The sequence below is a fragment of the Triticum dicoccoides genome, chromosome 7A (assembly GCF_002162155.2).
Source record: "Triticum dicoccoides isolate Atlit2015 ecotype Zavitan chromosome 7A, WEW_v2.0, whole genome shotgun sequence".
Classification (NCBI taxonomy): domain Eukaryota; kingdom Viridiplantae; phylum Streptophyta; class Magnoliopsida; order Poales; family Poaceae; genus Triticum; species Triticum dicoccoides.
Genome location: NC_041392.1, coordinates 46,593,921 through 46,607,591, shown reverse-complemented (window position 1 = coordinate 46,607,591; position 13,671 = coordinate 46,593,921). Strand labels below are relative to the sequence as shown.

Here is a 13,671-nt window from a genome sequence, read left to right as displayed (position 1 = left end):
CATTTCGATGATATGTGATTTCTATGGAACGTGAATAGTGATATTACGTAAACTAAAATTGCAAATTCATACGCTTTATTGTGTTTGATTAATGTATTGTAAAATATTTAATATATGTTTGCATGTTGAGGTGGACATTTTCATGTGCATGAATGCATGTTGTGGTGGGCCTTTTGCCATGCATGTTGCTTGATGATGTGGCATGCTTGTATGTTGAGAGAAATATGTTAGTGGGGGCTAGCTATTTAGATATAGAAGATTAGCAGGACGCTCAAGATAGCATAACAAGCACCAAATGGTGATCGCAGAAGAAGTGCTGCTCCGCCATACAAATACTCCCTCCATCTCATAATATAAGAGCGTCTTTGACATTACACTAGTGTCAAAAACGCTCTTATATTATTGGACGGAGGGAGTAGTTAAGTTCATGTGAGATAGATGCTCCCAGGGCACAACAGGTGAACAAGTAGTCGAAAACATTAAGTTGGAGCAGGGCATCTTATACCACCATGGGGTATGGAGATACAACTTCTTCTCGTGTCTGAAACATTGGATGTGAAGACAGGCTCTCTTGGAGGCGATGTCCAGTAAGAGTCAAGCTGTACCCATACTCTTCAAATCCCAAATTTCCTATAAAACACCATCAATGTCACAATGCAACAGACGAAGATGCTTCTCAATCAACAGCTCATGCTCGTTAATCATAGCCACCGTAGGGTAAAATCCCATCCCCGAATTAATCAGTAGTGATGTCTCCATCTCTAACAAGGTAATCCGGTATTGAAAGCCCCATGTCTCAACATCATAGTCCATATCCAACAATGACCCCACAGTTAAGGATGGCACGGCACAAAGGAAGGGCACAGCCCATATCCAACAATGACCGCAGATCGCCAAACTGTCCTGGGCAGCTATCTGCCAGAATGTCTCAGCTACGGTGTCAAATACCAATATGTTGAGGTCCGTTGCCCAATGCAGATTACTACGAAGGTGGACTGGTGGACAGTGGGAAGACCAGGTAGTGATAAAGTCTCTTCTGAAACTATCCACCATTTAATGCATTTGGCTGGTCCGAACCAACCGTGAGCACGAAGTAATCAGGCAACTCAACTGTGATGTCACTCCTGGTGGTTATCGAGTATGATACCCAGAGCACCCGGTGTTATCCAGATGTATGGTGCCCGTAGAACCCCGACTATATTCATGCCTGGCCGTCGTGGAGGATGTGGCACGGACGCACATTTGTGGGTGGCTGGGTTGCTGCGACGAGATGATCAGGAGGCCATCACACACGGCATGGTGTATAATTGTGTCAAATGTGCATCGGATGACCAACCGTATCTTCTGACCAATTGAGGCTCCACACTGGCAACACTAAGGACGGCAGAGCGGTAGATGCCATCTCCATGTTTGATGATGGGAAGCGAGGCCTGACGGCGATGGTGGTTGAGGATGGGCACGTCGGTGGAAGTACTGCTGAGCCACGACTTGCAGACCACGCGGCAGCGGAGTACGTTTCTAGAGGGCAGCCAGATGAAGATCTCGCCAACAACAAGCTACTCTGGTCGGCCGTCGAGCACAGTCGCGCCGCTGCTGTTCGGCATGCTGATAAGTAGAAAAGAAAAAGGAAAACATTAGTAATGTACAACAGACGTCGACATATTCACGTCTCGCTGAAGGACGTGAGAGGATAAAATAAAATCAGAGATAAAACTTATCATTATCTTGGATACTTAGTAATTTTCCGGTGCTAATAATTGTTCAATCCGGAAAAAGAACTGCAGATACACCACCATGCACCATCATACATTCCTGAACAATTGATCGATGTTCATCTTTATATATGCTTCACCAAATGTCACTGAACATCACTGAAATTGATGTTTTCTTTTGTTGAGGGAATCACTGAAACTGATGTCGCTTCCATTCCGATGAAAATGGAACCAATACACAGGCTTCAAACCAAAACAACCTAGCAGCAGCGCATTCCAGCAAACCATAGCATGCTGATCAAGATAGCACCAAACCCTAGATCCAAAAGCAGCAAGCAGGAAAGAAAAGACCCCCGCAAAGGTTCCAGGATATCACCAAAGCCTTTTCTCCCAGCAGGTGAAAGTCAACTAATAATGGTTCATAACGGGAAAAAAATGACAATGCATGTACTGGATTAACAATCAAACACAAAACCATGGATGGGCCTGCACAGCATGAGCGCAGATGCAGCTTTGATGCATTTGGTGGCCCGAATGGACAGTTTTACCTGCACCGCGGATCCTTGAGGCACCACTATCACCAGCCTTCCAGCAGACTACAAGATGATGATTAAGAAGACATATCTTGTAACTTATGCCTTTCAAAAGAAAGGGAACCCTGGACACAAAAGCAACAGCAAAGCTCTTTTCTCCGAATGGTTAGTCAATGAAAGAAAATACTTGTCGGTTTCTTTTTAAAAATAGCTGTACTGAAGCAGCAATCAGACACAAAACAGTAGTGGTGAACAAATTACTTACTGCTGTAGTAACAATCAGAGACAAAACCATGGTGAGCACAAAATCACAGCCAGCTTCTCAAATATACCTGAAAAAAGACATCTCTACACAAAGAGTCACGCGACCAGATGCCAAAAGCAATAGGACCAATGTGTGTACTGAACATGAAACATCAAAATATTAAGCTACAGAAAGGAATAACTATAGTATCCATTTCAACAAAAAAATGCCATAACATCTCATGGAGGAATCGGCCATTCCAAACTGCAACCACGCCATTCGTTGTTTTTAACATTGCAAGCTGAAAGTAAACATGAGAGGGGAGAACAGTAAACGATTCTGTAGATACTCCATTGTTTAGAAGTTACAAGTTACAACATCAAAGTACTGAATGGTAAGAATACAAGCATGGCCCATATGGGACAGATACTCTATGGGCACAGCAAACAACTAGAACAAAGCATTAACATGGAGCACGGCATCTTTATAACACAATGGAGAATGGGGGCTCCTGGTTCACAGCTTCTTCTTCCTGCATCTCAAACAATGGAAGTGAAATCATGCTCTCTTGGAGGCAATGCCGAGTAAGTGCCCAGCAGGATAAACGCTCTTCGCTTTCCACATTACCTAAAAACACACCATCAATGTCACAATGCAACAGATGGTGAATATGCCTCTGGATCAACAGCTCACGCTCATTGATCAGAGCCATCCTAGCACTGTTTTAAATAGCCCGCTATAGCGTTTACAAAAGGGCTTGCGCTAAGAGACTTTGATCCAAACAAATGAACAAACATTTCAAATAGCGCGCTATAGCTCCGCTATAGCACGCTATAGCATTTGGAAGAGGTCCGCCGCTAAGATGCTTAGCGCGCTATTTAAAACTATGCATCCTAGGGATAGATTGGAACATCCAATTAATCGGTGGTGATGCCTCCATCCCTAACAGGTCAATCCGGTAGTGAAAGCCCCAGGTCCCGGCATCATAGACCTGCAACACCCAAACATCTAATGTGGCGCAGTCAGGGGCGACGTGGCACAAAGCAAGGGCCTCGCCCATATCCAACAATGACACCATATCGCCCAACTGTGTTGGGCGGCTCATCTGCCGGAATGTCTCGGCTACGGTGTCAAATACTGTTATGTTGAGGCCCATTAGCCAGTGCAGGCTACCACGATGGTGGACTGGCGGACAATCGGCAGACCGGGTAGCAGGAAAATACTTTTGTTCTGAAACTGTCGGCCATTGGATGCATCTTGGCTGGCTCGATCCCACCGCGTGGATAAAGTAATCAGGCAACTGAAATGTCTCGTAAATCCTAATGGGTTTCGTGTATGACACCCAGAGTATCCGGTGTTCTCCAGATGTGTGGTGCCGGTAGAAGCCGACTACGTCGATGAAACTGAAGCGTGGCCGTAGTGGAGGACGTGGCAGTGAAGCACACTTGAGGGTGGCTGGATTGCAGATGAAGAAATTGGCTTGCTGCGACACGATGAGGAGGCCATCACAGGCGGCTTGGAGTTGGAATTTTGTCAAGGAGCCTTCATACCGGATGACAGGCCGTATCTTTAGATCATTGCAGCCTCCGACGACGCGGCAGATGCCCAATTTGTGTTGGATGATGGGAAGCGAGGGCTGGCGACGGTGGTGTCCGAGGATGAACGCATCGGTGGATGTGCCGCTGCGCCACGACTTGCGAACGGCACGGCAGCGGAGCACATCCTTGGGCGGCAAGCGGACAAGGATCTCGTCAACGACGAGCCACTCGGGCAGGTCGTCGAAGGCGGTCACGCTGCTGCTGCCCTGCATGCTGATTGCTCGCTGACAGGGAAAAAGAAGAAGAATCAAACATTAGTACAGCGCTCGAAAAAGATGAAAAGGGATCTGCTAAGAAATCACTCCGGGTGGTATTTTGTGTTATGTTCCTCTGTGACAAAGATCGTCGGTGCTGTTTCCCCATATCTTTGCACTAACAAATTGTTGCGCCCTTGACGCTAAGAAAAATGTAGACTGTACTATTTGCATTCATGTTGTACACGCCCTCTGATCCTAACATTCATGTATCTAAAATGTATGTAAAAGATAGTAGTATAACCATTTTAATTGTACAATCTACACAAACCTAATATGGAAAATTCGCTAAAAATATGAAAAAGCACCATCCTGATGAGCTCAAAGCCCAGCAGTAGAAGGTGCGGTGGGGAACCAAAAAAAAAACGCTCCAGTGATTCCGGAGAAAATGGACGGATTTGGCGCAAGAAGAAACAACTGCTCCGGCGATCTATGGATCTACCGGCTTAAACTAAAGGAGAGAATGGGCGGAAAGAGCCGAGGGGGTTTACTCTGGAGCGGGCTCTGGCGGCGATTTCCGGCGGCACCGCGACGGTGCTCTGTTCCCGGCGGCGGCTCTGGACGGGAGGACACGGACGATCTGGGTGGGGCGGAGATATTAGACCAGCAATTAATAGAAACCCTTCCTCTGCACGGGCGGATAGAGTCACCACGCAGTCACGCCCGAAAGCTTCCCGGTGAAGATGGCAGTGAGCGGGCGGTTTTGGGAGCGAAAATCCCGAGGAAAAATGGCGGCCAGAGTGTTGTCTTCTTGACGACGCTAGCGTGAATACTTTTTTTTAGCATCATTATAGACACAAGCGCTCATATACACGCACATACATTCATCCCCATGAACACACACACGCACACCCTACCCTATGAGCACCTCCGAGAGACTGAGCCGGCATATCATCTTGAGATTTACAAAGTCACCGTAGGCGCCTCGTCGTCGACGGGAACGTCTCCTCCCACTGAAAGCGCATCGCCGGAAATCCTGAAATAAATCCAGGAATAATGCGAGCACCAGGATTTGAACCCTAGTGGGTTGGGGATACCAGCGTGAATACTTGATACGTATCGGAGACGTGATACGGAAATACGTCGGATAAGCCAATTTTTCTGAAAACTAAACTAGGATACGGGGATATGTTCATGGTGTGGGCGACGCTGCCCGTCCGCCGGCGGATAGCGCTAAAATATCAACCACCTCTTGTACCGTCCGATAGACATAGAATTAGCCATCAGATCTCCCCCAATCGTACGCGCCCCGAATTGCAACAAGCCGGTTGTTGCACTTCTTCCTCTGATAGTGTGAAGCGAGCGGTCCGTTTCGTTTCTCTAATTTTCTGTAACAATACTCTTGTTGTGAAACCTTCTCTTCTCTAAATTCCTGCAATAAGACCTTTATTGTGAAACCTCCTCTTCTCTAATTTCCTGCAACAAATCTGTTGTTGCAAAACTTCTTCTTCTCTAATTTTCTGCAACAAGACCCTCTTCTTGCGAAACCTATTCTTCTCTAATTTCCTGTAAAAAGAGCTTTGTTATGAAACCTCCTCTTCCCTAATTTCTTGCAACAAGTCAGCTGTTGCAAAACCTCTTCTCTAATTTTCTACAACCAGACCCTTGTTGCAAAAATTACAAACACACCTCCCGCCGTATCTAATTTTCTGTAACAAGATCCTTGTTGCAAAAATTGCAACAACAAAAATTGCAATAATATCTCCCATCGCATCGCGCATTGGTACGGTCTTCGTTCGCTGCCGTCGTTCCGCAACAACACCGTTGTTGCAAAAACTTGTTCCAAAGGTAGTACATGGCATGGCAGTGAACACAACACCGTATCTATTTTTTTACATATAAAAAAGGTACTAGTAGCCAGTACTAGACTACTAGTACATGGCATGGCAGTGTGTCTCCATTCTAAAAAATTATAAACAAGTCAGTAGCATTTGACAGTGGACGTATCTGTAGCTCAAGGAAGAAAGAGCAGACAAAACAAGCAACGTGTTGGTTGGTTTCGCGGCGGCGGGTGCGCTCAGAAAAAAAGGGACGTTGCAGTGGGCTCCCGCCTGGATATGTGGTTGGCATGGGAGGCGGCTGATGCCTGCGCGTTATCAGCCGGTGGAAAGCGAGCGTTTTCCTATGTTCATGCCTCAAATAGAATTGCCACTTTTTTCTTGCATTTGGTCCACTTTTTTTATTGCAAATTTTTGTAGGTAGCTTACCAAGCTGACAGTGGGATTTCTCTAAGTTTGCTACCGTCAATCAGTCCATCGGCTCTCTCTCTCTCTCTCTCTCTCTCTTGCCTCATCTTTCAACTGAACAAGAATATCGACATTCACGCCTTTTGACATGAACTCGTGCCGATGTCGGAATCTTCAAAAAATGTGCCTTTACTCTTGAGGGGATTTCACTTGAACAAAGGGTTTCATGTATCCAAATCGTATCGCAACAGCATCCCACGAGTATCAAACATTATTTTACTCTTTTTTTAAATTAAAAAAATAAAAGGCTACGTATGAGATACGTATCTGGGATAGTATTCAGTTGGATATGCGTAATTTCTGAAGTATCCGTGCAATCGTAGGCGGTGGCAGTGGGAAACCCCGAGAGTATCATACCAACTTCCACGTACACTACCATGATCTCATTTAGAAAAAAACAATTTTAATTGTTTCAATTTTTTGGGAAAATATGTTAATGCTCATAAGGAATATGTCTTTCCCTAAAATTTTCTTGTTCAAATTTGAAATGCACATTGAGAAGAAAAAAAAGGCAAATGCAAATGTGAATAGCGTCAATTTTGCTTTTGTCTTTTTGTGAACTATTCATGCTAGATTTATCATTTTTGTTTCTCAATGTGTATTTTTGAATTTGGATCTGACTTTTGTAGGGGTTGTAGATACATACCTCATGAACATTCACAAAAGGAAAATCAGAAAATTATGATTTTTTTTCAGGGGTATGATTTCAGAATTAAGAACATGGAGGAAAAACACATGATTCATATGACATGGACTTCCCATGGATGTTGTTCCATTGCAACTAATTGGAACATGATCAATGGACGATTTTTCGGATCTGGTGAACAAGGTATCCTTGAGTCTCTCGTCTAGGTGGTGTTGCCTGCGGCGGCAGCAATGGCGTATTTTGCTGCCAAATATTACGAATGTCGAGGTTATAGTTTGCAGGATTTGTTGGCACAACGGAGGTTGTGGCAGTTTATCATTGTAGTTTGGTCCTGGGACTTAATCTCCATCATGTCAATGCTGCCTCCGGAGCTAGCATGAGCTGGTTCGTGGATATGTGGCTCTTCCGCAATGACAACTTCTTCTCCAGGGGCTGATCCTATAGAACTGTGGATTTCATAACTTCCTTCTGCAATCAACAACGACGGGCCGACTGGCTTTCTACATTGGAGCGATAGGCGGTGTTGTGCCATTGGCCTATTCAAGGGGATGAAGACGATGGGCCCCAAGCGCTTCAATGTAATTTCTCTATTTTTCTAATGGTGTTTGCACTATTTGTTTGGTTAACATATTCGAGTGTTTTTTCACAAATTATCAGTCAAATCGAATATGTCATACTCAAAAAATAAGAAAAAGGTCAAGATAATATTATAATGGAAGCGACATTGATGGAATCGTCGAGTTGTTACAACTTTACAAAGGAAGCGACGTTCACTCGCATCTCCCCTTGCCATGGTATAAATAGTACTACCTAGGTATTAAAATTGAACTACAAAAATGTCTTATATTTTGATACAGACAAGTAATTATCATCATCGATAAAGACCACACTTGATCTTATTTGTCATTTCTCTCTAATATTAATCACAATACACATATCTCTAAAGGCTTTAAAATCAGGTAATCATCCTTTAGGTTTTGAGCACTGCATAAACTGAATAGGCCAATGGCACCATCTACAATACATATTAGTCTGCACTCTGCAGTGCAAGATCTACAAGTAATAAATCTAAATCTACTTTTGTGACATCGTGGGGATGTAGCTCAGATGGTAGAGCGCTCGCTTAGCATGCGAGAGGTATGGGGATCGATACCCCACTTCTCCATTCATTTTTTTAATGCAGAACTGAAATATATACTGTGGATTGTGCACTGCAAATATTTGCAAACTCCAAATCTTACGAACGTGGGCAGACTCCTTTTAGACATAGAAGGAAAAACATGCGCACAAAAATTTGCTGCATACCAAAGCAAGTGTGATTACAATAATCACAGGCCAAAAGAGCAAAATACCACCATCATGATTTTGTTACCGTCCTTTTTCTAAAAAAAAGGAGGAGCAAAATGATACTCGGAGACAGTTACAGCATTCCAGAAAACAGAAAACTCGTCTGTATGTTCAGCCTTACACCCAACCAAATTTATTCAGTCAGTCAATCTCACCAATACAGCATCCAGATTTCAGGAAAAAGAACAGCCCTTATCTACACAACAGGCTCCTGATCACAGCATCTATCAACAAATTCAGTTCCTGAAGTATTGACTAACATTCCCGAACAAATGATCAGTGTTGAACAATATCAATCAAGGAGGCAGTACTGACTAACATTCAGTTCCTGAGTTCCTCTGGTTCCTACTCGTCCGGGATTACCGTGCTCCTGCTGGTTGTTCACCATGCGTTCCTTAGCACTTTGACTTTATATCTTTTACCATCTCGGAATCATGTAAATGTAGATCGCTTTTCATCGTCCTGAAGGTGGATACGTCGGTTTCAGCTCTCAGCAGGTCAAACCATAACAAGCTAACAGTAGCGCCGAGACATGCAACAACAGCCTCGCAGAAAAATAACACGCCAGCCTCAAAGTGGACGGTAACATGCTGATCAACATAGCGCCACAAAAGCAGCAAGCAGGACAGAAAGTACCAATCTATTTTCTCCGACCGTTTCGTAACTTGTTACTACCAACAACAACAACAACAACAACAACAAAGCCTTTAGTCCCAAACAAGTTGGGGTGGGCTAGAGGTGAAACCCATAAGATCTCGCAACCAACTCAAAAAAAATAAAATTGGATACAATAACCAACAGTCAAGCTCTTTTCTGTCAAATGGTGAAAGTCAATGAAACAAGCACCTGCCAATATTTTAACAACGGTTAAGCAACAATCAGACACACAACCAGCTTCCCAAATATGCCAGGGAACATGAAAGGTCGAAATATTAAGCTACAGAAGGGAGCATCTGAACCAACCATTTCAACAACTAAAATGCCATAACTTCTCATGAAGGAATTAACAATCAAGTGCAATCATGCCTTTCGTGATAGTTAACAGTGCAAACTGAAAGTAAACAGGGGGGAACAGCAGAACACTTTCATAGCATAGATACTCAATTGTTTAGAAGTTAGAACATCAACATGGTGCTCAAGATAGCATAACAATCACGAATTGATGATAGGAGAAGTGCTACTTCAGACATACAAAGTGTTCAGTTCTATTAGTAGTACTAAAAGGTAATAAAAAAAACACATGGCTCGTAAGGGATAGATATCCCAAGGGCACAGCAGACAACAAGTCCAAAGCATTAAGATGGAGCAAGGTATCTTTATAGCACTATGACGAATGGAGCCTCCTTGTTCACAGCATTTTCTTGCGTCTCAAACAATGGAAGTGAAATCATGCTCTCTTGGAGGCAATGGGTAGTAAGTGGCAGCAGGTGGTATTCATGCTCTTCACTTTCCACATCTCTTAAAGACACACCGTCAATTTCACAATGCAATAAACGGCTAAGACGCTGCTGGATCAACAGCTCACGCTCATTGATCAGGGTGGTCATAGGGACAAGCATGATGCCCAAATCAATCGGTGGCGATACCTCCATTGCTAACAAGTTAATCTGATATTGAAAGCCCCAGGTCTCGGCATCATAGTCCTGCAACACCCAAATATCAAAAGTGACGCAGTCAGGGGCGGAGCGGCACAAAGCAAGGGCGCCGCCCATATCCGACAATGAGTCAGGCGACCACATATGGGTGTTCTCCAACCGTGCCGGGCAGCTCATCCGCCGGAACGTCTCAGCTATGGTGTCAAATACAGTTATATTGATACCCATTGCCCAGTGCAGGCTACCACGATGGTGGACTGGTGGATTTCTGGAGGACCGGATATCAAGAAACTCTTGTTTTGAAATAGTCGGCCACTGGATGCATCTTGGCTGGTCCGATCCCACGGTGAGGACCAAGTAATCGGGCAACTCAATTGCCATGTCTGCCCCCTGAGGACCAGTCGCTCTAATTGCTCTAATGACGGGTATCGGGACTGACACCCAGAGCACCCGGTGTTCTCCAGATGTGGTGTGCTGGTAGAAGCCAACTACGTCGACAAACCTGGAGCCTGGTCGTGACGGGGGATGTGGCAGGGAAGCACACTTGCGGGTGGTCGGGTTGCAGATGCGGAAATCGGATCGCTGCTGCGACATGATGAGGAGGCCATCACAGGCGGCATGGAGTGTAACGTTGTTGCTTGAAAAATAGCGTGCATATCGGACGGGCTGTATCTTTCGTTCATTGGAGGCTCCGGTGAGGCGGCAGATGCCCTTATGGTGTTTGATGATGGGGAACGAGGGCTGACGGCGGTGATGATCACGAATGAATGTGTTGGTGGAAGTACCGCTGAGCCACGACTTGCGGACGGCGCGGCAGTGGAGTATGTCTTTGGGCGGCAACCGGACAAGGATCTGGTCGACGACGAGCCACTCCGGCAGGTTGTCAAAGACGGTTGTGCCGCTGCTGTCCGCCATGCTGATTGCTCCCTGATAAGAAGAAAAAGAACAAGAAGCAAAACATTACGATGCCGCGTGAAAAAAGAAGAAAAGGGATTTGCTAATAAAAACACTCGGTGTGAGATTTTGTGAAGAAATTCCCTTTTCTTCTGAGGAAACAAAAAATTTCAATTTCTTTTGAAAGTACTAGAAGTATAATTTATTTGCATTTGCTGTCATGGAGCTATTGATCTGTAGGCATGGTCATAATCGGAATATGCGAGCAATGGGGCACTCTATTTTACATTTGTTTATTGCAACATGGTTATACAATCAAATGTAAATTCAACTATCTACAATTTTTATTGTGACATTTACAGATATCTAATATATTTCTAAAACGTACAATTTACTATCAACAATTTTTGTTACAAAATTATATATAGAATTTCAATATCACTTAGAGCATAATGAGCTCAAAGCCCAGCAGTAGGACCGAGCGCCAAATCCGTTCTGGTCCGTGCTCAGCGACCAGAAGAAGAAGAAAATGTAGATCTCGGCCTAGAGCTAAAGCGGCAGGAAACAAGAAATCACTCGACGCATGGAAAAAGGAAGGAGAAAGGCAGATCGGGCGGCGGATTGGGGGCAAGAAACAGTAGCCGCTTCGGCGATCTATATATACATATCGGCTAATGTTCAGAGAGAGAGAGAGGCGAGGGGATTTTACTCTGGAGCGGACTCTGGTGGCGGATTGCCGGCGGTGCCGCGACGGTGTTCTGTTCTCGGCGGCGTCTCTGGACTGGACGATCTGAGGGCAGAGCAAAGGGTCGAGTGAGGAAAAGGACGAATAAGAAGGCACCCAAAAACAACCTAACCTGGCGCCGGAGAGACTCACCACGCCACGGCTGAAATCTTGGTTGAAAGAAAGCTTCCCGGGGAAGGACTTGGGAGCGAAAACGAGGGGTAGGGTGGAGTTTTCTCGGTGGCGGCGGCGGAGGATGGGCGGTGCAATGCAGCCTTGCCAATGATGTCTGCTGGTGATGTAGCTACGGAAATGGTGATCAAGTCTGTTAATTAAGATTTGTCAACAAGGGGATGTAGCTCAGATGGTAGAGCGCTCGCTTAGCATGCGAGAGGTATGGGGATCGATACCCCACTTCTCCAATATTCTTTTTTCATTTCTTTTTCAGAACGGATACAGTAAAAGTCCAAACTAATTCAGTTATGAGTGTGAAGAAATACTATCTTCATTTTTACTTTTGCAAACTCCAAATCTTACAAGCATGGGCATAGTCCTTTTTGTATATTACACATAAAGGGAAAAAACAAAAACATGAGCACAAACGAAAACAAAAGCAGTGCAATAGTAAAAAGAGTCAGTTCTCTTTGGACAATTGGGTATTTCATCCATAACCTCAAGGTGGGAACCTGCGCCCATCAACACGAAGTTGGACGCCGGCTGCTGATGTAGGACGACCATGATGAGGATGACGTACACGGACATGGAGGAAGCAGTGAGGATGACGTACACAAACATATTCTTTTTTCATTTCTTTTTCAGAATGGATACAGTAAAAATCCAAACTAATTCAGTTATGAGTGTGAAGAAATACTATCTTCATTTTTACTTTTGCAAACTCCAAATTTACAAGCATGGGCATAGTCCTTTTTGTATATTACACATAAAGGGAAAAAAACAAAAACGTGAGCACAAACGAAAACAAAAGCAGTGCAATAGTAAAAAGAGTCAGTTCTTTTTGGACAATTGGGTATTTCATCCATAACCTCAAGGTGGGAACCTGCGCCCATCAACACGAAGTTGGACGCCGGCTGCTGATGTAGGACGACCATGATGAGGATGACGTACACGGACATGGAGGAAGCAGTGAGGATGACGTACACGAACATTTTAGCCCACCAGTAGTTCGAGACAATAAATAGTTCTAAACAACGATATATACAACATTCAAACACTGACTAGTGACTACTACTGACATAAACAGCAAGACATGATAGTTCATAAGAAGTCTTGCTACACCACCAAAACGCACCCATCTGCAGCGCTCAGACTCTCGTGATCCAGACGAGAATGACATTCTAAACAGAGTCAACTATTATATAGTAAGAGCGACATAGACGAGGATGACCAAATGACAAGGAATATGCATAACAAAAGAAAGAACTAGCCATCCAGAACAAGCAGCAAAGACAACAAAGTCATTCGAAGAGATGATCCAACACCATCATAATTTGCAGCCCCGCTTCAGCGAGCAATGATCCGAAGACACCAGTACTCCATCCTTTCGACGCAATAGCCCAATTACCTATCAACCTGAAGGCTTGAACCACATCACTGTCTTTCGTAATTGAGACATCCAAGGATCAAAGTTAATCCGGATGCCTTTGGCATTCTCACCTTCTTTCGGTTGTCAACAAGGGGATGTAGCTCAGATGGTAGAGTGCTTGCTTAGCATGCGAGAGGTATGGGGATCGATACCCCACTTCTCCAATATTCTTTTTTCATTTCTTTTTCAGAACGGATACAGTAAAAATCCAAACTAATTCAGTTATGAGTGTGAAGAAATACTATCTTCATTTTTACTTTTGCAAACTCCAAATC

The 13,671-nt window shown here is 44.3% G+C and overlaps 2 protein-coding genes and 2 non-coding genes across 4 annotated transcripts; 2 read left to right on the top strand and 2 right to left on the bottom strand.

Moving 5' to 3' along the window:
• Positions 1–2,973: 2,973 nt before the first annotated feature.
• Positions 2,974–4,299, bottom strand: LOC119333030 (F-box/LRR-repeat protein At2g43260-like). Its single transcript, XM_037606073.1, has 2 exons — positions 3,401–4,299; positions 2,974–3,208 (listed from the first exon to the last, which is right to left on the bottom strand). The coding sequence occupies exons 1-2, from the start codon at positions 4,297–4,299 to the stop codon at positions 2,974–2,976; spliced, it is 1,134 nt and encodes a 377-aa protein (XP_037461970.1).
• A 4,026-nt stretch (positions 4,300–8,325) lies between these two features.
• Positions 8,326–8,398, top strand: TRNAA-AGC. Its single transcript has one exon. It is a non-coding gene; the product is annotated as a tRNA-Ala (tRNA).
• A 1,448-nt stretch (positions 8,399–9,846) lies between these two features.
• LOC119333028 lies at positions 9,847–12,959 on the bottom strand. The gene is made up of 4 exons (XM_037606071.1): positions 12,837–12,959; positions 12,466–12,591; positions 11,779–11,859; positions 9,847–11,102 (listed from the first exon to the last, which is right to left on the bottom strand). The coding sequence occupies exons 1-4, from the start codon at positions 12,957–12,959 to the stop codon at positions 9,897–9,899; spliced, it is 1,536 nt and encodes a 511-aa protein (XP_037461968.1). The 3' UTR covers positions 9,847–9,896.
• On the top strand, positions 12,143–12,215 carry TRNAA-AGC. The gene has a single exon. It is a non-coding gene; the product is annotated as a tRNA-Ala (tRNA).
• Positions 12,960–13,671: the final 712 nt, after the last annotated feature.